The sequence below is a fragment of the Capsicum annuum genome, chromosome 2 (assembly GCF_002878395.1).
Source record: "Capsicum annuum cultivar UCD-10X-F1 chromosome 2, UCD10Xv1.1, whole genome shotgun sequence".
In the NCBI taxonomy this organism is placed as follows: Eukaryota; Viridiplantae; Streptophyta; class Magnoliopsida; order Solanales; family Solanaceae; genus Capsicum; species Capsicum annuum.
Genome location: NC_061112.1, coordinates 130,123,862 through 130,148,233, shown reverse-complemented (window position 1 = coordinate 130,148,233; position 24,372 = coordinate 130,123,862). Strand labels below are relative to the sequence as shown.

The 24,372-nt window shown below is 32.6% G+C and overlaps 1 protein-coding gene across 2 annotated transcripts; it reads right to left on the bottom strand.

The window, feature by feature from the left end:
• Positions 1 to 1,887: 1,887 nt before the first annotated feature.
• On the bottom strand, positions 1,888 to 6,349 carry LOC107859420. Of its 2 annotated transcripts, XM_016704428.2 has the most exons (3): positions 5,606 to 6,349; positions 5,428 to 5,538; positions 1,888 to 2,325 (listed from the first exon to the last, which is right to left on the bottom strand). In XM_016704428.2, the coding sequence occupies exons 1-3, from the start codon at positions 5,885 to 5,887 to the stop codon at positions 2,152 to 2,154; spliced, it is 567 nt and encodes a 188-aa protein (XP_016559914.1). In that variant the 5' UTR covers positions 5,888 to 6,349; the 3' UTR covers positions 1,888 to 2,151. The 2 variants fall into 2 exon arrangements, with proteins under 2 accessions (XP_016559914.1, XP_016559915.1); XM_016704429.2 differs by lacking the exon at positions 5,428 to 5,538 and having other exon boundaries at positions 5,606 to 6,335.
• Between the last annotated feature and the right edge of the window lie 18,023 nt (positions 6,350 to 24,372).

The window sequence follows — 24,372 nt, the reverse complement described above, 5'->3', positions numbered from 1 at the left end:
ATTGTTGAAATTTAAGGTGGTATGGAATGAGAAGTGAGAATTCATTAGGACATTGAATGTTATATTATAGACTTTAATTAATTGATAGGTATATAATTAGTAGCAGAAATTAATTTAAAAATGTAATAAAATCAAGAAAAATGCTTTAAAAAAAAAAAAGAGAAAAAGGATAAATTCAAATGGAGATCACTGAGAGGTGCCACATCAGCCTCCTCCAATGTGTCCCTTATTATTATATATAGATTCTATACAAGTATAAGTGGCTGACGTACTTATATGAATAACATTGAAGGCTCAAGTACTCATTTCTCCAACTTAAAACTCCATGAATGCGTCCTTGGGTTTTTTTGAACAGCAGCTGTTGTTGCTTCTCAGCTTGAAAGAGAGGATACAAAGAAGAGTATTTTAATAAATAAATATTTTTTTTTATAAAAATTATGTATTATTTTTAATACATTAAATCAAACAGTCTGTAACAAAATCATGTTTGTATAACTAATACCAGCATTACTAATACTCGCATCAATAATACAGTTATTACTAATACATCTTATTTGAGATTATTATTATACACTAAATAGAGGGAAAAAAGAAACGAAAAGCATTAAGGCAAATCTCAACTTAAACAGGCCTCTTCCTGATAAGGAAGAAGGAAAGAAGAAAACAAAGGATGGTGATGAGTGGGATGGGAGAAGAATTAGCAGAAGCCAAATTAGTTGAGGGAACAGGGCCACCAGCCATGCCAGGCATATTCGGCGGCATGTCGGTACCGCTACCGGGATCATCGCCATATTGGGCTACAACAACAGCAATTAAAATTGTCAAACAGACAACAAGCATTGGAGTTGACAAACTTAGAGCCATTTAATCAAATCCGAATTCAAGTGCTGTGAATTTCTTGCTTTTGCTTGAAAAATTATGGACACTTAGCTATGTATTTATAGTGTAAAAATTATATGGTTTCAAATGTTGAAACAAGATGTTTTAATGTTAAAAGAACCTAGACGATGTTTTGTTGTCGATGTTTGTCACGAATTTTAACTTATTATTATGTATAAAGCTAGCTAGCTAGGAAAATTGAACGAGGAATCCAATGTGAAATTGAGAATACCAAATTGTTTGCAATTGATGATTTTTGGAGGGGAGCCTTGGAGTATATGATAAAATTGTTGTCATGCGATCAGAAAATCACGGGTTCAATTCTTGAAAACAACCTCTTGCAAAAATGCAAGGTAAGGCTGCGTACAATACACCCTTGTGGTGAACCCTTCTCTAAACCCTGCGTATAGCGGGAGCTTTAGCGTACCGGGTTGTCCCTCTTTTTGCAATTGATGATTTTAGACTAAAATTTTATACATTTAAGTTAAAAAGGAGCTATAAATTTTGTATTTGAGAACCTCGGCGCCATGCCAAGTGAAAAATAAAAGTAATAGTAATTAGCAATCTTATAATTTCACCTAGTAAAAGTGTAAAATGTTACGAAAAGGGAAAAAACTCGAGAACTACATCTTCCTTTTATTCTTGTTGCACCATTAGTATGTCTGTAGAAGATGTAGAGAACTTTTACAGGTTAAGAGAAAAAGTAGTAAAATGAAAAGTGGGGATTTGTTTGTAAACCCCAATAATAACTTTAGAATTGAGGTTTAATTGTTGTAGAAGCACTAGTCCATAGTAATGTTACATTCCATCCACTCTGGTCATAGGCCAGCTCTGTTCGAAGATTAATCTTCTAATGATACGGCTAATGAAAAAGAAGGAAATGCAAGAGAATAAACACTGAAATAATGTCACATTCATCATATGAATACGAAGATATTGAAGCCATTGGGACTTTAGTCTAGCGGTAAGTGTGGAATGTGTGATAATGCGCGAGCTAGTCAAACCCTACTGCAAATAAAACTTGTACTTCGATTATTTGAACACTTCGATGCTGGAGAGTGGAACACATTGACAAGCTAAAACCTCTTTAGCTATTTCTTTACTGAAGCTTTGGGTACAGAAAAGTGTTAACCAGCTGAGAAATCAATGTCTAAATCCTATGTACATTAACCAAAATCCCAACTGGGAAACTCAAAATACATGCTCAGGTACCCTTCATAATTCCATAAAACTGGCATTCCCGATATTTTGCACCATCAAGTTAAAGAAGAGCTAGGACGGCAAATTTGAATTGGAGTTTATGACACAGGGTAAAGAATTCTGCTGATGGGAAGGCCATGGATTGCGTTCCGGTTGACAAGGTACAGGAGCTGGATGAGCAATAAAAGTTGGCATGTCATTTCCTGGCATTAAGACTGAAACTTCTCTGGCCTTTGTTGTAGATACCTGAAGCAATCAAATGTTTTAACATGTTATTCATGTGTTACCTTCATTGAAGATTCAATACTAATCAATAACATATTTCCGAGGATTGCTCTCAAGCCCATGTAATAGTGAAAGTAAACTAGATGACTAAGAGGAGGTTTAGATCAAACTGCAGCTGATACAAGACATGGTCACATTTTAAAAAGTTCACTTTATAAACAAACTGATAATCACATCGTAGTATTCTTTTTGAAAATCTCTATCAACAAACCAAATTACTGTGATTTTACGATTTTCCCATTCTTAGTTTACATTATCCAAGAGGGACAAGGTGTTTGATCTTGTATATGTATATGTGCATTTTCTGCTAGAAGCAAGGAACAAGATGAGATGAACATCCAAGTCTTACAAAGGATAATCTGAATGCCAACCAAAACAATTAACTCATAGCTATATTATTTGATGGTGTTCTTGCTTTATTGAGCACTAAAACACAATAATTGTAGATCAACCTAACTCTGAACATCATCACTATGATAATACAATATGTTACCTTAACTCACTTTAGCTTTCTATATTTTATTTTCCAGGTTAATTGTACATGTTCATCTATGATTCCATTACATTTCACATTATGTTTGGTTGGTGGAATCCAGGCTGAATGTTTTATTTTATGAGAGATAAATGTGGGTAGCAATGAGTGCCTTCCAGCACATAAAATTTCCCCACCCCCCACAAAAAGTCAAGTCAGTTTCTCAAGTGAAAAATCTTTTCCCATTCATACTACTGTTAACGTTTTTTCAAGTGAAATGCAAGTTCGAACACTAATTCAACTTCCAAATATCATTTTTCAACGTCAACTTCAATAACTCTCTTTTCCAAATTTCAGACAAATCTATATCCAAACGCCTACTTAGTATCTAAACATGAGCCAGGTTTAGCATGTCAAGCCTGTTTGTCCATCTGTAAGAAGTATTAGCAGGCACCAAGAACATACACCGGAAAGGCACCAGGATAAAGAAAAAGAGGACAAAGTTCCCAGTACAGGAAAAACTTCGATGGTTAAATATAAATCGCTTTCATACTAGGAGAAGAGATTGGGAAAAAATCTCATTGCAGATATGTTTAAGGTCCCTAAGCAAAGCAGCAAGCTAACTAACCAGAAGTGTTAACTTTAAGCAAAATAAAAAATATATTTTGCTACGAAGATTGTTAGTTATGACAGCAAAAGGAAGCTATTTGTCTTTAGTTACATGTAATACAGGGTGGGAAGAAGACATAACTTCCTCCATTCCAAATATTAGTTGTTTTGTTAAACTAAATTAATTTTAATTATTTGGCACTCTAGACACACATTCATTCATTTATTACTTTCTTTTTCCAAATATATCTATATGGTCTCTTTTTATAACTGAGAAATGTCAAGGGGTTAGTGTTGCACGGTTCAAAACTCGGAGGATTATGAGTTCACCCCTCTTCTATCTCCACAAAATACCAAGTTGTCTTCTAACCCACACATCACAAATGGTGCTCTTACTACTAGACCAATGCTTTGAGGCCAAATCTACCTATATTATTGCCCCAATAAGAGATGTTCTAATTAAGTGAGATATTTAACGAGAGGTAACAAGCAACAACAATAACAACATAGTCACAAGTGGGATCTGGGGAGGGTAGGAACTAGGATGTGTGCAGACCTCACCATTACCTTTGCACATTAGAGAGGTTGTTTTCAGTATACCTTCGGCTTACGAGAGGTAAATGGTAGTTTAAACAAATACCTTTTCTTCTTTATTTTTTTGGTTTAAAATAAACACCTTAACTATTAAGACTATTAAATATCTTTCATAAGGGGTGTGCAAGAACCTCCAAAGATAAAATAATATGAATTGGATATAGTATAAAAGAAAAACAAAGATTTTCTCAGGGGTGGCAACCTGTTTCCAGTCCAGGAGAATTTCATGGAGGACATCATTAACATTGGTGGTGATGGGATATTTAATGGAGATGATGTACAAGGAGTGGGGCAAAGGCTTAATATAGTACTCATATAGCAAAAAAAACAAACAAGTAGGCAGGCATAAAGTCCCAGATCTTATTAAAGGGGGACCAACTGAAAAGCTAACTTCTTAAATGGGAGAGGGGCCAGGGCCATTGTTCAAACACAAAATTAATGAGAGTGTTTTCTTGTGTATCACAATATGAGGAATATGCACATGCTAATGTATAGTTTTATAATCTTAAAATCTTGTTTCTCATCTTAGAAAAAGTTTTATAAGCTTCACAACTTGGGTTTCTGCTGGAAAGTAGTAGCAATTTCTTTTTAATCCTTTTTTAATGATTAAGTTATTCCATATTAATGTCAGTAAGCCCATGTCCAACCTATGAAATGCTCTCAGTGACAGTAGTCTTGGAGAAAATCAGTCAATATATCCTACTGTTTCTGCAAAAACTAATGGGATATTTACCTTAGCCCATCCCCCACCACAAAAAATAAAGAAGAGTTTGAAAAGGTGAGAAAATAGATGGAATATTTTAATAAATAAAAAGAGAATAAAGGAAAGAAATTAATATTAAAAAAAAATAACAAAAAGGATGTAAAAAGAACTCAAGAATTCTTTACCAAGTGACTAAAAATGGCAACAGAGGTATCAACTATATATGGAATTTAATCAGTAATAAGGAAAGGATTCAAACTCGAGATTTTCCTTAGGAGGTATCGGAATGACTTGGAATGGAATAATATCGAAAGGGTTGTATGACAATTTCCTAGATGGAACAGAATTTTTACTCTAATAAACAGGAACACAAATTAAAGATTGCAATACTAACAGATATTCTGCAAACACAGAGGAAAGTAAACCTACATGACTAAAGAAAAGAATAAATTAAATACATTGGCATATATTGTGTAAATAATCTTTCTAACAAACAAAAAAAGCAAAATACTAACAACTCATGTAAAATCCAAACAAGAAAGGTTAAACGTCAACTTCCAAATCCCCATTTCCCATACTAATTCACAATTAACATTAGCTACAATGCAAAAACTTCACTGAAAATTCAGATGCTAATTGAAAAAACCCCAAATTTGTCAATGCAACAAGAAATAATCCAACTGACATATAGCAGAAGAACATAAAAGGCCAGCCCGGTGCAATAAATGCTCTCGCCATATGCGGGTTCAAGGAAGGGCCGGACCACAAGGTCCATTGCACGCAGCCTTTCTACTACCTGCTGATCACATTACATCAACTTTACTGGTTGAATTACAGAAAAGAATAAAACTGAAGACACTTACTTTGGGTGTAGGATAGCCAAGTTTAGGGTTGAACCCTAACTGAGACTCAACATCACCATGTCGACGGTGGCCGGAGGGAGTCAATTCCGGCGAGGGTGGTCTGAGAAACTTCTCAAAGATAGCCATGATAAGGAACATAGAGATAAGTATAGCAGTGGCAACAAAACCAAAAGAAACAGCATTAACAGAGTTGTCAAAATGAGTCCAATGATCATCTTTTGTTAAGTACATTGGTGAACCTGTTGGTGATGGTGCCCAACCCCACCCCTCTTCTTCTGCCATGTTTTTCTTCAAACCCCACAAATCAAGAATGGCTAAAAATGCAAACTTCTCACCAACATAAAAAAAATCAAGAACTTGGGAATATACTGTTAATGTACTACAGTACTAGTTTTTAGAGGTTCTTCAAGATTCTGAAAAAAGAGAGGAGCTTTGGAATTTGGGATAGAGAGATGAGCTGAGGGACTCTGCTGAAATGGTGCAGCAAAGACTGAGGTCAGAGAGGTTGGGAGGGGGGGGGGGGGGGGTAGGGAGGTTGTCTGTATCTTGAGCTTTGTTTGAAGTACACACAGAACACAAGTTGGAAATAGGAGCTCTGTGTGTGTTTTTATTTGACAGAAGTTGAAATGGACATGTCTAGTCTCCTCTCGTGGCATATGTTGGAATCATCTTGTACTACTACCTAGGGCCTTGGCCTTATACATGGGGAATAGTTTTCTATTTTGTTTCAGTTTATTAGTTGATTTAATGCACTTTTTTGTTTTCTATTGTATAAATAATCACACCTTTTCATCAGGTTATCTATCCTTCCCACCTTTCATTATTATGATAAAGTTCGTTTGAGTCTTAGAAGGATAGAGTGAATGTAGGTTTTATATCATCGATTTAAGAAAGAACGCATCAAATGAAGTAATTAAAGTTGAAGCACAACAAAATATGTTGAACAATAACTACAATGGAATAATACAATAACTGGAGTACAAGAAGTAGTAGAAAGCAACAAAAATCGAGGTTTGATTATAATTCAATACGCGTTTTAAAAAAAAGGGAAATATCTATTGAGGTTTTCTTTAAACATTCTTTCAAAAACAACACGAGGTAGGGATAAATCTATGTACACTCTATCCTCCTTAAACCTACTTTATAGAATTTCATTGTTGTTGAGGTAAATGACCTTCTGGACACCTGTACTGTGTCATTTTGTAAGTTGGACACTTCTACTTATATGTTTGTCATCTGAACCCTTGAAATCATCAAAAAGCAACATTTTGCACCTTTTAACCGTTGACCTTGCCTATGTGACAAGGTCATGGTGACTAGGATAAAGAGAATATAGCCACTCGCCTAGGGGTGCGAGTGGGGGTCAATTTTTGGTCAATTTTATATTAAAATAATTAAAAATAAATAAAAAGGGTCCTTTTTTTCGTCCATCCTTTTAAATTTAAAAATATTTTTAAAAATTTAAAAATAATTTTAAAATATTTTTAAAATTTTAAAAATAATTTTAAAATTTAAAAAAAAATAAAAAAGGGTCCTTTTTTTCCTCCATCTTTTTTAATTTAAAAATATTTTTAAAAATTTTAAAAAAATAAAAATATATTTTTCCCTCCCCACCCCAGCCCGTCCCCAGCTTCCCCACCCCACCCCAACACCCGTCCAGCCCTTCCCCACCCTCACCCCAACCCGTCCCCATTATTTGGAATGGATTTGATGTTTAATTTGTGAGAAAAAATAAAAACATGATTATTCAAATTTTTCTACAATTTATAATTTTTTCTTATTTAATTAAAATAATTTAATATTTAATTTGTCATCTAGCATTTTAAAAATGACTTGGAATTTAATATAATATTTTTTTTAAATGATGTGGCAGACATGGCAGGCGTGACAGCTGATGTGGGGGAGAGTGTGTTACACTCATCAAAAAAAGGTTTAAAATGTTGATTTTTAGTGGGTTCACCAGATAACAAACATGTAAATAGAAGTGTCCAACTTATAAAACTGACATAGTACAGGGGTTTAAAAGGTCATTTTGCCTTTTTTTTTTTTTTTTTAACTAGAAAGTGAAATAGTCCACTTCATAAATATGGATTCACAACTGTTTGGATAAAATTGAAGTGGACTAAAATTTAAATTTTATGGATGCATGGTCACATGGTAGGTAGTATCTAGTATGATATTTTAGACTAACATAAGTTGTGATGCAGTGGATGAAGCTACTCCATCCTTAACTAGAGATCGAGGATTCGATGCTGGGTATGGAGAAAATTCTGTTGGGAATGCTGTCACCTTAATAGGCCGACTCGATCCTGGGTATGGAGAAAACTCTGTTGGGAGCACTGTCACCTTAATGGGCCGAGTTGGATGTGGAGAAAACTCTGTTGGTAGCGCTGCCACCTTAATGGCCCTGCAAACGGCCACCGAACACCGGATGGAAAAAAAAAAAATATATGACATTTTAGAAGATTTCTTTAGACGTTAGGTTTCTTTTTTCAAATAGCCTCTTTTGTTTGTCTAAAACAGGAAGAAAAGAACAAGAAAGAAGCAAGTACTGTTAAAGTACCTAAAACATGAAAGAAACAGTTCTAGTGCTTGAATCTTTGTTGCGAAAAATGCTTCAAGTTGTTAACTAGTCATAATTTCGTTTTTACCTAAATAATAATATAATAGTCAGGAGGTCATAATTCGAATTACAATATTATCAACAATATGATGTCATAATTGAATTATTTGTTATTTTTTTGACATTAGTAAATGGATGAGATCATGCCAACATTAACCTAATTCCATTAGAATTTCGAAGTCTAGTGTGCTTAGACGAGAGTATTACTTAGGATTGATAACCCATGTGAAGTCCTCTTATTGCATCTCTCCTACGGAACCTTGAAGTAGCTAGTAAAATTGCCTCCATGTGATCAAGCTGTGATAACATCCTCTTATAAAAATGCCGGGCTGCCCTTTTTTGTCAGCTCTAGTAAATGTTGGTTTGTGCAGCTAGTCTTGTTTTATCACATTCGTACTCGTTATTTATTTGTACGTGACACAAATTGATACAGCAAGAAAAATGAAATGTACAAGCAATGAAATTGTAGAGTACAACATACAAATATCAGAATATAAGGTTCCAGTATACAGGCCCAATTAAATATACAAGTTTGAAATCCCACTTTATTTGTGGATGCAAATTACTACATGGCATAGGCCCTGGCAGGTCCCTTTCCGCCCTAACGAAGAATAAAACCGAGTAGTTGCTCACTCAAGTCTCAACCGCATAAATTAAAAATACAGCAGAAATATAATATATGTATAATAATGTATAATCTATGTATACTAACAAAAAAAAAAAATGAAACTACAATAGGCTATTTGGGTAAAGATCTCTTTCCTAATCAAAGTTTATCTGGCCCAATCCAATAACTCTTGTGCTTCTCTGTCTAACTTGGAATAGCCTCTTGTCTTGTCTTCCTTTTATGTCAAAAAGTCTCACTATTTCTCCAGCAACTTGATATATACTTCTTCAAGGAGAAATTTTCCAAATACATTGTCTTAAAAGTTGTTTATGAAGAATAATATCTTTTTCGTTTCCCCCCCTTTTGGGTATGGTTACACACACTGAATAATTGGAGATAAAAAGCTAGAACAAGAGAATTATGTTTGTGTGACTAGATCCTGCACTTTTATGTGGTGCATTATAGAATTAAGAGTCTTATGTGAAAGAATTTTGACATATAGTAAAGATGGCAGTATAGAAGATTCCAATATGACATACAAATAATAAATTTTAGATGAGTTGCTTACATATTGACTATGGTACACACATACTAGTATTCATGAATAGTATGCACTTTTTTATATCATTTTATTTGTTGAATAAGTAATCTGGGTTTTTTTTCCAGGTAATAAATCTCTTTTTCTATGAAGGTTATATATATGTAACATGAGTTGTGGAGTGATGAGATTACTCCATCCTTAATCAGAGGTTTCGATGAGTTCGCGTCCTGGGTATTGAGAGAAAATCTTGTTGGGAGCGGCACCTCCAAAATGAATCCTACAATGCACGATCCGTATTAGTTTGAGCTTCAATGTGAGTACTGAACTCTCTACACATATGAAAAGAACTGATCGAAAAATGGGTGGTGAGGAAAGAACATTAGTTGTGGCCTTAGGGTGTAGTATCATCACAAAACCTCATATATCAAGAAGACATGTGATGGTCCCTCTTTGTGAAAAAACAAAAGTTTTCTCCTTTAGTCCCCTTTTGAATCTTCCACTACTACTAGATCATGACCTGCCTCTCTGACTAGTCTAATTTTTTGTATTTATAACCAAAACAAGTTTGTAAATCTGCTAAACATTAATGAATTTTCACAAAATTTTGGTTTTTGTTATAAATGTATTTACATTATAGTGAATGTCTATCAAGATCTATCAAGATCTACTTTGATATCTATTAGGATTTGAAACATTCGTCTTTTACTCAGACTAGGAGTAAATTTCCCTTATAAATAGAAAAGTTTTGTTCATTGTATTTACAATCTTATGATCCCTCATCCCTCAAGAGAAGAAATAAGAATCACTCTCTCTATTCTCTTTACTCTTCTTCTTTATTCTTTCTTATTTTATAACACGTTATCAGCACGAGACTCTGCCAAATAAGGTGAGATTATAAATCTAAAGGTCAAGGTTAGTAATTCCTTATGCTATTTGTATTTTTCTATTAATGATATAATTATTGTTAGATTTGAGAAAAAATAATTAGTTTGGAACCATTTATGTTTTAAATTCATTCATCAAAAACAATATTATCAAAAGGGATGATAATATTTGGGTTCAAGTCCATTGATTTATGCCTAAGACTCCTTTATATGGATAAAATATTGAGTTTGAATCTCAATACACCATATTGATGATATTGTGATGGCTAAGGCAAAATAATGGATATTGGGTGAAAAGTCATGAAATTCGACCCATTGAATATGCTCCATTTCATGAAGTGAATGTGGTAGCAATATATGATAAGTCTGAAATATGACAACTTACTTCATTCTTGAAGTGTATGTGGCAGCAGTGCATAATATGTCTGAAAGAAGACGAGTGATTGAATGCACGAATATAATAATGATCATCAAAAGTGGTGATATTTTCACACGCTTATATGATTATAAGATATGCTAAAGAAAAATTCTCTACATCATATGTAGCCTCGATTTGCTTCTGAAATAGCAAAATCTTGAAAGAGGTTATAAGCTATCATAATTTGATAGGCTTAAGGCACGATTATATTTCATTCCTGGGGAATGAGAAACTTATTAGTGCAAACGTGCACTTGATTGTGATTATATCACAACTCAACTCCGAAAGGGGTTGAATAATTTTGAAATCTACTTCTGAAGTAGTAAATCTGAAAATTATCTATGTAATAGTAAATCTGAAATTTACTAAAGAAAAAGTACATGTCATGGTAAACTTGGAGTTTACTAGAACAAAAGTTCATAAATTGATATGAACGATTGTGACATCTCGAAGATGTGTATGTATTGAAGAACTAGAAGATTCTTCAAGAATTGTTTATGTCATTTGTTCTCATGACAAGTTGGTTGGACCAAATAATATTGGGATTGGATCCTTTCAAATCTGAAAATTATAAAAGGTGAATAGGGGCCTGTTCACTTATCACGTGATATGTTGAAAAGATGTATCAATAAGATAATCACATGTACATCCATTGTCAACCTGCAGTTTGACATTCATAAAGTTGCTTGCTCAACAAAATTGAGTTAAGAACATAATTTTTAAATTGTGCAATCAAGAAGTTATCTTAATGATGATGGTTTGACATTGAATGCCTTCAATAAATAGTTAAATCATCGCTAATGAGAACAAAGTTTCATGTGTTGATCTGAAATGTGGTAGGTTGCATACAATAATACTTATATGCATTAGACCAATAAATTATGATTATTTCTTCTCTCTCAATAGGTTCAAGGTCGGGAACCAATTATATCATCTAATAATTTTGATGTGCGGTATACGATTAATGAATATACCATAATACACAAAGATGGATTCCTCAAAGAAGTAGAGGATGTATGTTAGTTTTCCTAACATAAGGGGGAGATTATAAGCGCTATGGAATATGTTAGAAATTATCACCATATCCTCATCCAAAAGATAATTCAAGTCAAATATCGAAAGCATCTTATATAAAGCGCAAATGCTCTTATTTTGTGTTCCTAAAGGACAGAGTCTATGCATGCGTGAAGTGTGGTAGACTAATCGGTTCCAAATAAAATAGGCCTTAAAAAATAAGGAGCAAATAATCATAATAAGAAGGCAATTGTCACGCCTCAAATCCTATTAGGACGGACTGGCACCCGTAACCGAGGAGGCCCGGGAGAACCAGCTCATAACCTTATACTTCCCATGCATACCTCTATGACAATCCGAAATTCGGACAGCATCATGTCACATATAAAAGAAAATAATCACCTGTATAAGCTCGAGCACACCTATATATGTACATATAATACTTGGCCGTTGGAGCCATCACGTCTATTAACAAAACACCACCTTGACTGTACATTAGGTCTACAAAGCCTCTAGACAATACACAGAGTTTAACTAAGGTCGGGACACACGCCGCCGTATAACTAACTTCTATACAATACTAAAAGTGACTGGATATGACACGGAAAGCCCCGAAGCAAACTGGAGCTCACCAAAAGCAGCTGGAGATCCTGACTCCTACTTGTGCGGTGTATGAGCTGAGATACCTATGCCTGCAACATGAAATGCAGGTCCCCCGTGGGGGACGTCAGTATGAAATATGTACTGAGTATGTAAACCTGTAGATAATCACATATGATATAGGAGCTCAATAGAAATCAGAAACAAGTGACTAAATCGTAATAAGAGTGGACCACACTTACTAGAACTTGTGACAACCTGTACATTATATTTATTCAATTACTTTACCTTCGTTCTTATCATCTTTGTAATCATTATTGTGCTGTACTGTGACCATTAGGTTGCCTCCGGTACATATCAACTGGGATCGACCCATGATAAGCTTATGCCCCTGGGATACCACCCATAAACACATAAATAGGGATCGACCCATGATAGACTTATGCCCCTGGGATACCACCCGATAAGAGAGAACTTCCATCACTTAGTTCAATTAATCTTTGAGATTGTTATTTCGGTCGCCACTGCATTTTTGATACTTTGAAACAATGATACATTAATAAGAGATATATAAATAGACCATCAATCCAATAACAATGAAGTAAGAACTCATTGGCACATCAATAAAGTGTTTTAGAGTCATCAATGCCATAACAATGAAATAGGAACTTATTGGTATATCAATGAAACGTTTTGGAGTTATTAATAGCACATGGATCTTGTTTGAGTAACCGGATACCTTCTGACATTCATTAGTGCAATAAACATGTAAGATTTGGAAAACAAATAATTATTGGAATGTCTTGACATCTTGTAGGGTGGAAACAAGTTCATTGGTAACGTAGGACATCATACAAAACCATTATGGATCACGTGTTACTAAATAACTTTGAAAACTTTCTTAATAGAACAATTGTTCACTTTCATGCTAAAGATATGGTATAGAGTATGCTTTACATACCTGACTGTCAACCTTCAATACTAGTCCCAAATGGACTTCCCGTCTTTTCGAATTACTTATCTACAATGAACATATATAGCAATCTAGTATTAGCAACCAAACGTCACAATTCAACTATTTGAATTCACCAAACTAGTGGTTAAGTAGTAAGCCTTAATTATACCATAAAGGGTGTCACTTTAACTCTCTTATACTCCAATTACATTCACATACCATGCATATTCATACAACATCCTCCAATATCAAGTTTGAATTCATTTATCCTCCAACCAATCCATTAAACCAAATTGAGCCATAGACATAAATAATCATCAATTCAATAGTATATCACCATATCCACCTTCCATAACTCAATTACCATATCCACCTTCCACAATTCAATACAACCAAACCATGCAAAATAATCCATAACCCTATTTCCATCACCTTTCAATAACAACCAATACATATAATCCTCTATCACACATATACATATGGAAAAGAACAAAGGCAAACAATATTCATACCTTAGAATTCACCTCTTGATTATGCAATCCTGTTTGCACAAATAATAGGTGTTGTTCGAAGCTCTCGAGATGACAAACGCAGTTATCGAATTACTTTGGAATTTCTATGGTCGAATCAAAAGTAATTTAAAGGTCAAATTTGGCTAGGGTTTGTTCTTACTCAATGATTGATGATGAAAATGAGTTTTTGAACTCATATACATATATATATACACATATTCCCATCCATAATATAATAGGAAATGACCAAAATGCCTTTAAAATTTAAATAATGTCAAATCTGTCCTTTGGTGGACTGTTTTGATAAGCTAAAGTAGATCAACCATAACTCTTTGCTCCGATATCGTATTTGGGTGAAATTGGTATCGTTGGAAGGATAATTCAAAGGGCTTTCATTTCATATAAAGTAGGCCACCCAGTTCGTCATGTACAAGGAGTTATGATCGTTTGAAGTTGACCCTATAAATCTATTTTGATAGGCTGAAGTAAAATGAGTATAACTCCTTACTTTGACGTTGGATTTGGATGAAACCAATTGCATTGGAAAGAAGACTCAAAGATCTTTCTTTTCATAGGTTGCAGCTCTCCCAGTTCATTATATTAAGGGAGTTACGATTGTTCAATGTTGATCCAAAAATTCGGCTGGCCTCAATAGTTTGTGTGCAGGAAATTTTCCTGCACATTTACTATTCCCAAATATCCCGGCCACTGTTTTATAGTTTTGAATGTGCTCGATTATATCCAAAACCTATCCATTTTTGGAAATCTTTATATCGTTGAAAAACTTATTCAATAACTTTCGCATGGAACTATCGACGGGCAAATTGCGATATAAATAAAATAAAAAAAAATAATTCCATATAAATAAGACCAATACACGTACTTGAATACGCCCATACACGTACTTGAATACGGGGTGTTACAGCAATGAACTCTTGAAGAGCCTACGACATAACACTTCATGAAACCTTATGTAAGGTTCATGTGCCTGAAAAAAATGAAGTCATGAGATCTCAAAATGTTATGTCGCATTGTAAATCGATACAAAATGATATATCATAAATATCTTTGACACAATATTGGCACAATATTGTGAAAGATTATGAGCATCTGAATTCTACGTTTATTTAAGCATGCTAACGTAGAAACATTTATCAAGTGACATGAAAGGATGCATTTTGGTAAGCGTAAAACTTATTTGATTTGCAGTCCAGACACTTGAAGATGTTACTCATGAAATGTTGAATATTGTCACTTGACAAAATTTATGTGAAAACTTTTAAGGATTCAAACTACTTGAAGCATATAAAAGTTTCTCGGAAACTTATTTATAATCCTTGTATTGTATAAGCTTATTGCTTGAACATCATTGGAACTCTTTGAGAGTTTTCAAAGCAGTAGATTATTTGCTGAAATTCGAAATATATCGATTTGGATTGGTTATAGAGTATCATATCTTAGCGCAATTGATGCACTCATGTACCTTGCAAATACTACAAGGCCTATAGCCTTTTCAGTCAATTTGTTAGCAATGTATATTTCTGCTCCTACTATAAGACATCAAAATGGGATAAAACACATGAGCTTGTTTTATTCTAAAGATTGTTGTCCCTATCTTATTGGTCATGCTGATGATGGGTACTTATCTGACCCGCATAAAGCTCGATCTCAAATAGGCTATGTGTTCATATGTGGTGGCATGTCATATCTTGGAGATATACAAAGCAGTCTATCGTAGCCACTTCATCGAATCATGCTGAGATAATAGCTATTTATGAAGCAAGCCGAGAATGTGTATGGTTGAGGTCCATGATACATCTCATTCGAGAAAAATATGGTGTGAAATATGATAATCTACCCACAATTTTATACAGAGATAATTCGGCATACATAGCACATCTTAAGGGAGGATTCATAAATAGAGATAGAACGAAGCACATTTTGCCAAAGCTTTTCTACATATATGAGCTACAAAAGAATGATGATATTAATGTGCAGCATATTCGTTCAACTGACAATGTGACTGATTTATTCACCAAATCTTCTCCAATTGCAACTTTCAAGAAGATGCTGCACAAGATCGAGATGCAAAGGTCAAGGATGTTCTCATTAGGGGGAGTTAATACCCGTTGTACTCTTTTTCCCTTACGAGGTTTTGTCCTACTGGGTTTCCCTTGTAAGGTTTTTAATGAGGCAGCCGAAATGCGTATTATTATAGATGTATACTCTTTTTCCTTCACTAGATTTTTTTTCCTACTAGTTTTTTTTAGTAAGGTTTTAACGAGACACATTATCTACCAATTAGACATTCAAGGGGGGTGTTATAAATGTATTTACATTATAGTGAATGTCTATCAAGATCTATCAAGATCTACTTTGATATCTATTAGGATTTGAAGCATCCGTCTTTTACCCAGACTAGGAGTAAATTTTCTCTATAAATAGAGGAGTTTTGTTCATTGTATTTACAATCTTATGATCTCTCATCCCTTAAGAGAAGAAATAAGAATCACTCTCTTTATTCTCTTTACTCTTCTTCTTTATTTTTTCTTATTTTATAACAGTTTTATGATTCATTCTTTCCACTTTAAGGATAAAATTGTGTACACATTATTCTCCCAAATCGTACTTGTAAATTACATCGAGTATGTTATAATTATCCTTGATTTGTTCTATTTTCTACCTTACACAAAGTTGATGATTAAGATCTAAGTGCTAGATATCATTTTCACCAATTTTTTTCTTTTTCTATTTTTTCTGTCTTTCTCATCCAAAGTTGCACACAGAAAGATGTGCACAAAAAGTTAAATTTCTTTTACGTTAAATCACATAATAGACAACTCAACAACAACAAAAGAAAGAGTTAATTAAGAGTGATATGTTAGATCAAGGGGACTAGCTCATAATTAAGAGTGAAATCAAAATCAATGAAAAAGTTGTTTCTCGATAATGCCAATAATAGTAATAGTATTGTGTTCTTCCTCTTAAAAAATAGAGAAAGTAAAGGAGTACAAACAAGAAAAAATAACCAAATTAGCCACAAAAAGACGTCCTTAATTAGCTGCTTTAATAATGAATGAATAGTGAAGCACTATCATATCTTGTGGACCCCAAAAGCTTTTTTAACCATACACGTCAGCAAGTATCTCCACCTCATCATGCCAACGTGGCATGAACTGTACATGTCTTTGATGATGATGACCTCCATCTCCATGAAGGGGCAAATTAGTCAAAGTAGGAAATATTCTTTTTAATCTATCATAAGGGCTACTAGTCGACATGTCAGCTCTCAAAATTGTCGGACTTGTAATGTTTCCACCAACAATATGGGAGGCTCACTGTCCCACCTGTCAATGGCTAACATTTCTTTTTATTATTATTATTATTATTTTTCATTCACAATTCGAAATATGTATAAAAATTTTGATTAATTCGAATCACACACGACTTATTTTGAGGGTAATGCTCCCAATAAAATTTTCTCCATACTCAAGACCTCTAATTAATAATAGAATAGTCTCACCACTAGACCACGACCCATTTTAATGTCACTGGCTAACATTTCATCCTATTCTCTCTATTTGATCATCTTTATACTACCACTATTATTTATTAATAAAGTTGGATTTGGTATAAAAGGAAGAAATATTATACTCGTTTATGAACTTGAAATTAGAAAGAAAAAGAAAGATGTAGAAGTTGAGCTTTGTTTGAATAATAATGCAAAACAACAAAAGATTATACCAATTAAAAATTGGAAAAGTTTTTCGAAGTTGGTTTGTTTGGACGTTAAATCCATTAAAGTTTTATAAAAGCCTATTAATGAAAATTGAGGATTTCACTTTAAAAATACAAATTCAATATTTCACTTGAAATTAAAACAGCATGTACATCAAATGATATAAATACTCCACTCATTTCAATTTAACCTTATTTTAATGAGTTCAAACATTACACTAAATAATATATTTGTTTAAATAATAAAGATGGATATAATAATTAAATTTAATAATTTTTGAGTTTGTAAAGATGGATAATTTATTTATTAAACCTAATTTTATCAAAAAAAATTAAAAAGTCGATAATACAATTAAATCTAATCTTTACACACAGAAAAATTCTCAACGTCGTCTGACACTCATCTACGACCTGTAAATAATAACAAAATAATACAATAATAGAGATATCAAAATAATACAATTAAATCTAACCCTTACATGAAAAAAGAATTTCAAAGTCTACCAACATTTATCTATCACCTGTAAACTGCAACAAAATAGTACGATAAAAGGGATATCAAAACAATACAATTAAACTTAAATTTTACATACAAAAATTTCTCAAAGTCGATCGAGATTCATCTACGAACTGTAAACTACCACAAAATAACAAACTAATAGAGATATTACAATAATACAATTAAATCTAACCTTTACCTAAAAAAATTTCAAAGACGACCGACATTCATCTAGCATTTGTAAATTAAAATAAAACAATAAGATGATAAAGATATCAAAACAATACAATTAAACCTAACCTTTACACAAGAAATTTTTCAAAGTCAACAGATAATCATCTACGACCTGTCAACTATAAAAAAAATAATATAATAGTGATCACAAAACTTTGATTTTGATCTAACTAATTCTTATATGTGTGTGTATACACATGTTGAATTCTATTATGCTGACAAAGGGTAAGAAAATCAAGCATCAGTCAATCTAAACATGCAATCGAATCGAGTTAGATAACATCAATCATATTCTCCCAATAGGCAAATTGGTTTATGCTCTAGTTTAATGTACATTCATCTCAATATTTATAAAAGTATTTTCTTAATAGAGTCCTATTTTAAAAGTATTTTTCTAATTGAATATTACAAGAACTAATTGAGTGATATTTAAAAAAAACACAATAATAATTTAGAAGAAAAATAAAGAAGCATTAAAAGACCAACTTCAAAGAAGAAAAAAAGAAACAAAAAAAAAACAGTTTTGGTCACTTTAGCAATAAGAATTCTGGGCGAATAGGATTTATAATAATCAAACCCTATGTTTTGGATTTTTTTTTTTTTTTAAAGTCAAGTACAAACACAAATCAGATAATAGCCTTTTTTTTTTTCGGAGAAGCGACGTACGTAACATGCACTAATAATCATGGAAAAAAAAATTACCATAGAAATTCATCTACAATGTCAAACCTTCTCTATTTATTTTTTAATATATTTATTATAATCAGTATTTAGTATCACAAATTAATATTTTAGCAGTTTCATATATTTTAGAAAATTTAGTAGAAAATAAAATATTAATTAATTCTCCTACTATATATTTTAGGAGTTTAGTAAATATAATAACAAATAATTAAATAATAAATTAAAAAAATAATGAAAAGACAGTTTTGTTTAAAAGAGATTTTTTTTTAACGAAGGACAAAAAGTTCAAATCACTTTTCTAAGGGTTTTTACACTTTTAATATATTATAGATATAAATATAGATATAGATATATATTTGTCTTATTATTTTTAAAATAAACCACACTTTGTAAAATATCCCTTTTAAAAAAGTCTTTTTTCTTTCTTTTTTTGAATAATTTTTAATCTTAACTTTTAACATGACATGTTTAAAAGCGCAAGACTAAAACACATAATACACATGTTTAGACATTCTTAATTTAACACTATAAACTCAAAAAAATTCTTAAACTTTATTTTAAATAAAAACAAATTGTAAGTGAAAAAGTAATCAAGTCTGCAAGTAGTGGCCCATTGGCTCTTTAATTAAAAAAAAAAAAAAATCAGTTTTTCAAGTAAAATAAGGTGGTCAAATCTAGGAGGGTAAATGAGTCAAAAGAGAAGAAACGCATGCGGAAGAACACGTGAGATTGGCGTGTGGCAGTAAACAAAAATTTTACGTGCGGCCTTATGAATATCACTGATTGAGATGTGGTCAAAACCTGCATGTGCTTCCTCACCCAAATTAACTTTTTACCCTTTTTCTAACTTTTCTACTCTTTATACCCCTTTTTTCTTTCATAAAGTATTGAAATTCGACTAATTCAAATTTATATCGTCAAGAATTCACTTGAGGAAAGCAATTTCTACTAAGAATTTTTTCATATTCAGAACTTGAAATGAGACATCGCAGACTCATCCGCTTCGCCACATCTTTGGTGGCATTCATTATACTGACTTTTCCTTTAAGAAAAGAAATATATCTATGGTTCGTGGAGTAGTATTCTCGTAAAACCAATTTGAAAATATTATTGACAATTGTCAAGATTATAACGTGCGTTTATGCAGTCAGAATTTCACTAGATTAATAAGAGTATGCTTGTTTTTTAACAAAAATGTTTTTTAAATAAAATGCATCACTAAAGGAGGTTTGAACCCCTAGTCTCAATCATGAAAGGCAAGAAATTCACCAAGTAAACTATAGCAACTCTCAACCTTGTTAAACAACTCGTTTTAAATTTTAATTATTAATAAGTTCACATATACATTAAATGTCATATACAACACTCCAGAATAACTTCTTTAAACAACTCATATGAATCACCGCGAAACAAGAATGAAAAACATTGTACATAGTACTCTCTCGGTTTTGGAATAAGTGAATTATTGGGGTATTTATTGGTGTTTCAAAATAAGCGAATCATTGAATTTTTTTTCAAATTTGTCCTTATGATTTGACAATCAATTAACTTTTGAAAAAATATTACAAGGTTAGTTTTGTTTTTTTTTTAGGTAAAAATGAAAAGTTGTGTTAAATTTATGTTTTTAATATTTTTTTCTTAATCTGTGTGAGTAAAGTTTAAAAAATGGCTAATAGCGACATGTCAAAAGTTCAATAGGGACAAATTATCAAAGTTTGTCCCTTAGCATCCTAGCAATTGGTCATCAGATTGGCCAACTCTAAGAAGAAAGGAAGAAAAATTCCTGAGTCTTTTCTCTTCTTTTAATGAGATGTTTTTTGGCTTTTTGAGTCAAATTGCAAGTCTTTGGATACTGTAAGACTGATTAAAGTAATAAAGTTGGTCACTGTTTGCATCTCTTTTTGATCCTTCTAGTCTAGCCCCCATATCTATGTCGGATCAATCATGCATGCTCTTCAATATTTGCATAACATTCAATTTTACTAAAAATATATTCTCATAATATTCAGTACCAAAAAAAAAAATGTCATAAATATGAAAAAAAATGTGTGAGTTCAGAGCTTATGTCAAGAGAAATAAAAAGAAAGTCGTACGTATTTTATAAGTATCTATTTAGATAAACTCGAATGGCCCTTCTATTCCGAGCTTTCTTCTAGCTTAGGCAAGATACATGAAAGGAGACACTTGGTGCTATAAAGCAAACATCATTGTACCTTGGAATACTAGTGGTTTGATTGCAGACAAGCCGAAAAGCAGTTAATCATAGTTTAACACACTAAGGAGTGTCACCAAATCTAATAATCTAGTACTACTACTTAGGCAAATCCCCAAAAAGAAATTTAAAAATAGATTCCATTCTAGTTTCTAGCTAGGAGAGAGCCCAAATATATTAATTTTATGGTCCTTAATGGCAATTGACATTTTGTAGAAAAATCCATTGTCAACAAAAAGACTTGTTTCATAGACCTAAGTAGGGACATTTGTCCAGCATCATAATGATTTATTGGCTAATACTATAAGAAATGAGAACACATACAAAGTTTAGTGGCCTATACTAGTTAGGAACCTAGCTACGAAGACATAATCAAATCATGTCTACTTAGTCTTTTTTACCTTTTTCAAGCAAAATATAATTTTTTTTGATTGTTTCCTCCGGTGAAGGAAAAAAGGATTTCCACACTCTTTTTTCTTCAATATTTTCTTGAAAAGTAAGTGATCGATGATAATTACGCCAAATCTAAATTGATTGGTAGTACTTGATGGAATTAAACTTCAATATGTAATTATCTTCTTCATAGAAAGACGAACGTGAGACGAGAAAAGAAATAGAAAAAAACACAAAATATATGAAACAAGATTGCACAATATCAAAATGGTACAATATGTTTGTTCCTTTTGTTGCTTAATAGACAGACAACACAACAATGACTACATAGCTCTCTTTCTACTTCGTCTTCTATTGGTTCAAAGTTTTTCCATGAACCTCCTGTTGCTGACGTGTCAAATAAGTACACCGTTGATATTATTTTCAATGGATCATCGACTGTCCGATAACCTGCCAAAAAGTACAAATGTGTCCCAATTGGGGCCATTGTTAAGTATAGTGGATGAATACTTAACAATGTTCAAATCCACCCCTTGCCACGTCACGCCAACACATTTGCACCTTGACCTATTCATGTTTGGCAGTAAACTCCATTGACCATCATCAACTAAGGGATCATAAACCTCAGATGATGAAGTACACTTAGCACTACCTACCGCTGATTGCCCACCGGCCAGCTACATAAATTTTATTTTCCTCAACAACACATGCAAAATTGTAACGTGGTACATAAGTGGTGCACATTTTGACCATTGATTAGAATTAAAGTCATAACGTAACACCAATGACATCACATCAATGTCCCTATCGAAAAATTCATCTCTCCCATATTGAGCATTTTGAGTTCTCTCTTTTTTACATAGTCGACCACCAATAATATAAAGTGAATTAGAGACTGAGACTATAGCAAAGTCCTTGAGTACATGATTTTCGGGCAAATCGGGGATCGAAGTAACATAACTCCAATTATTATTAGAAGGATCATAAACATGCAATCCAATTTGTAACAGTGGCATCACTTGTCACAGCAGTTGAGCAGAATGAAGCAAAAATAGAGTACCTCGACGTGGAATTTTCCGGCGCTGCTCGAGATGGGGATGGAAAGGGAAGAAGACCCATAAGTTCGATTGAAAAAGAAAAAAGAAAAAACTAACACACACTCGGCGTTTCAAATAAACAAGTGTTGAGAGTTGTAGTAACTAAGAATGTATTTTTGTGTGCAAACGATGAGACATATGTTCAACTTCATAAGTAAGATTTTCAATGATAAGACGGAGAACACTATGAAAAAATTGTTTGTTAACATCGCTAAGGGTAACATACAATGTTTGCAATCTTATGTTTTTCATTAGAATGTATCGAAAGTTTTGGTTCTTTATGATACTTATCTTTTTTATTACTTGGCAGAGGCCTAAGGCGATTATATTAGTAATAAGAGGATCTTAATAGGATCTCACATAAAGGTTGAATACATTTTTTTCGAAATTAAATTACTTTATACTTCATGAACGAATTGCGGAGTTCAAATTCAACTTCAGTATCATCTACAATCCAATATGAACAAAACATGTTTGAGGAGATCTCCTTCAACAAAGAAATAAAAAATATAAGTAAACTATGGGTAATTTTACTCAAACATCTAAAAATATAAACAAAATCTAATTACAAGATAAAAAATACTTGTGACCTTTGAAACTTTTTGTTATATCACTTCTATCTTCCATAAAGTCACCACTCATTTCATAATGTAATCATCCATCAACATTCAGAAACACGATCCAATGGCTTCACATGTAGACTGCAAAATTTGTCTTTCGTAAAAATTCTTTCTTGGGCCATATATTATTGACTAGGCAAGAAAATCTTATCATTTTTGTTTCCACAAGACAACAACTGGACATAGCGTAAACAGTGCAAGAAAATGACAATATTATTTCTTATGTTTGGGATAGATTTAAATTAAAGTAGTTACTTAATTTTACTCCTGAGCAGTTTTGGTCCTTTTAGTTCGTTAGTAGTGAACACTTTGGCTTCCGTCAAATATTTTAATAAACTTTAATTTGTCAGTCAGATTGGAAGAAAGTTATGCAAAAAAGAATTTAACCAGCAGATATACTAGAAATATCTCATAAAATTCTAAAACTGCAACACAAAACTGTATTAGATAAAAAACATACGAAATAAAGTTAAAGAGAGTAGATACATGTATTACATATGCATATATCACTAATATATTTATGAATACATATGGCAACACTCTTTTCTATAGGAAGGTTACCATCATCATCACTCAATATTGAAGAGCTGAAAATTCTGTATTAAATTACTCGCAAAACCCATACTCAGCCCCTTAAGAACGCGTCATTTTTCACTTAGGCACCTCAAGTGGACATCGTTCCATTTTAGCACCTCAAGTAGCCATAAAGTGTATTATTTTGGCACCTTTTAATGAGTTGGCCAAGTGAGTGTATTGCACCTCCATGAGGCGCGTGAAAGCCATTTTTTGGCTGATGTGGTGACCAATTTGGCCCACCAACAATATATTCACTCATTTTCATTAATTTATACCTTTTTTTTTAATTTTTATCCATCATTTTTGTCAATTTTAAGCTTATTTAATAATGAAAATTATTGGGAAAGATTTAAAAATTAGATACATATTTAGGAGTTTGTCTTGCCAAAAACAATATATTAACTCAACACCCATTAATTTATACTTCTTTCACATTTTTATCCGTTATTTTTGTCAATCTTAATTTATTTAACGGTAAGAATTATTGAGAGAAATTTATATATGCATTTAAAGGTTCGTGAAAATAGAATAATAAGCAACTTTTTTTTAATCATTAAGGG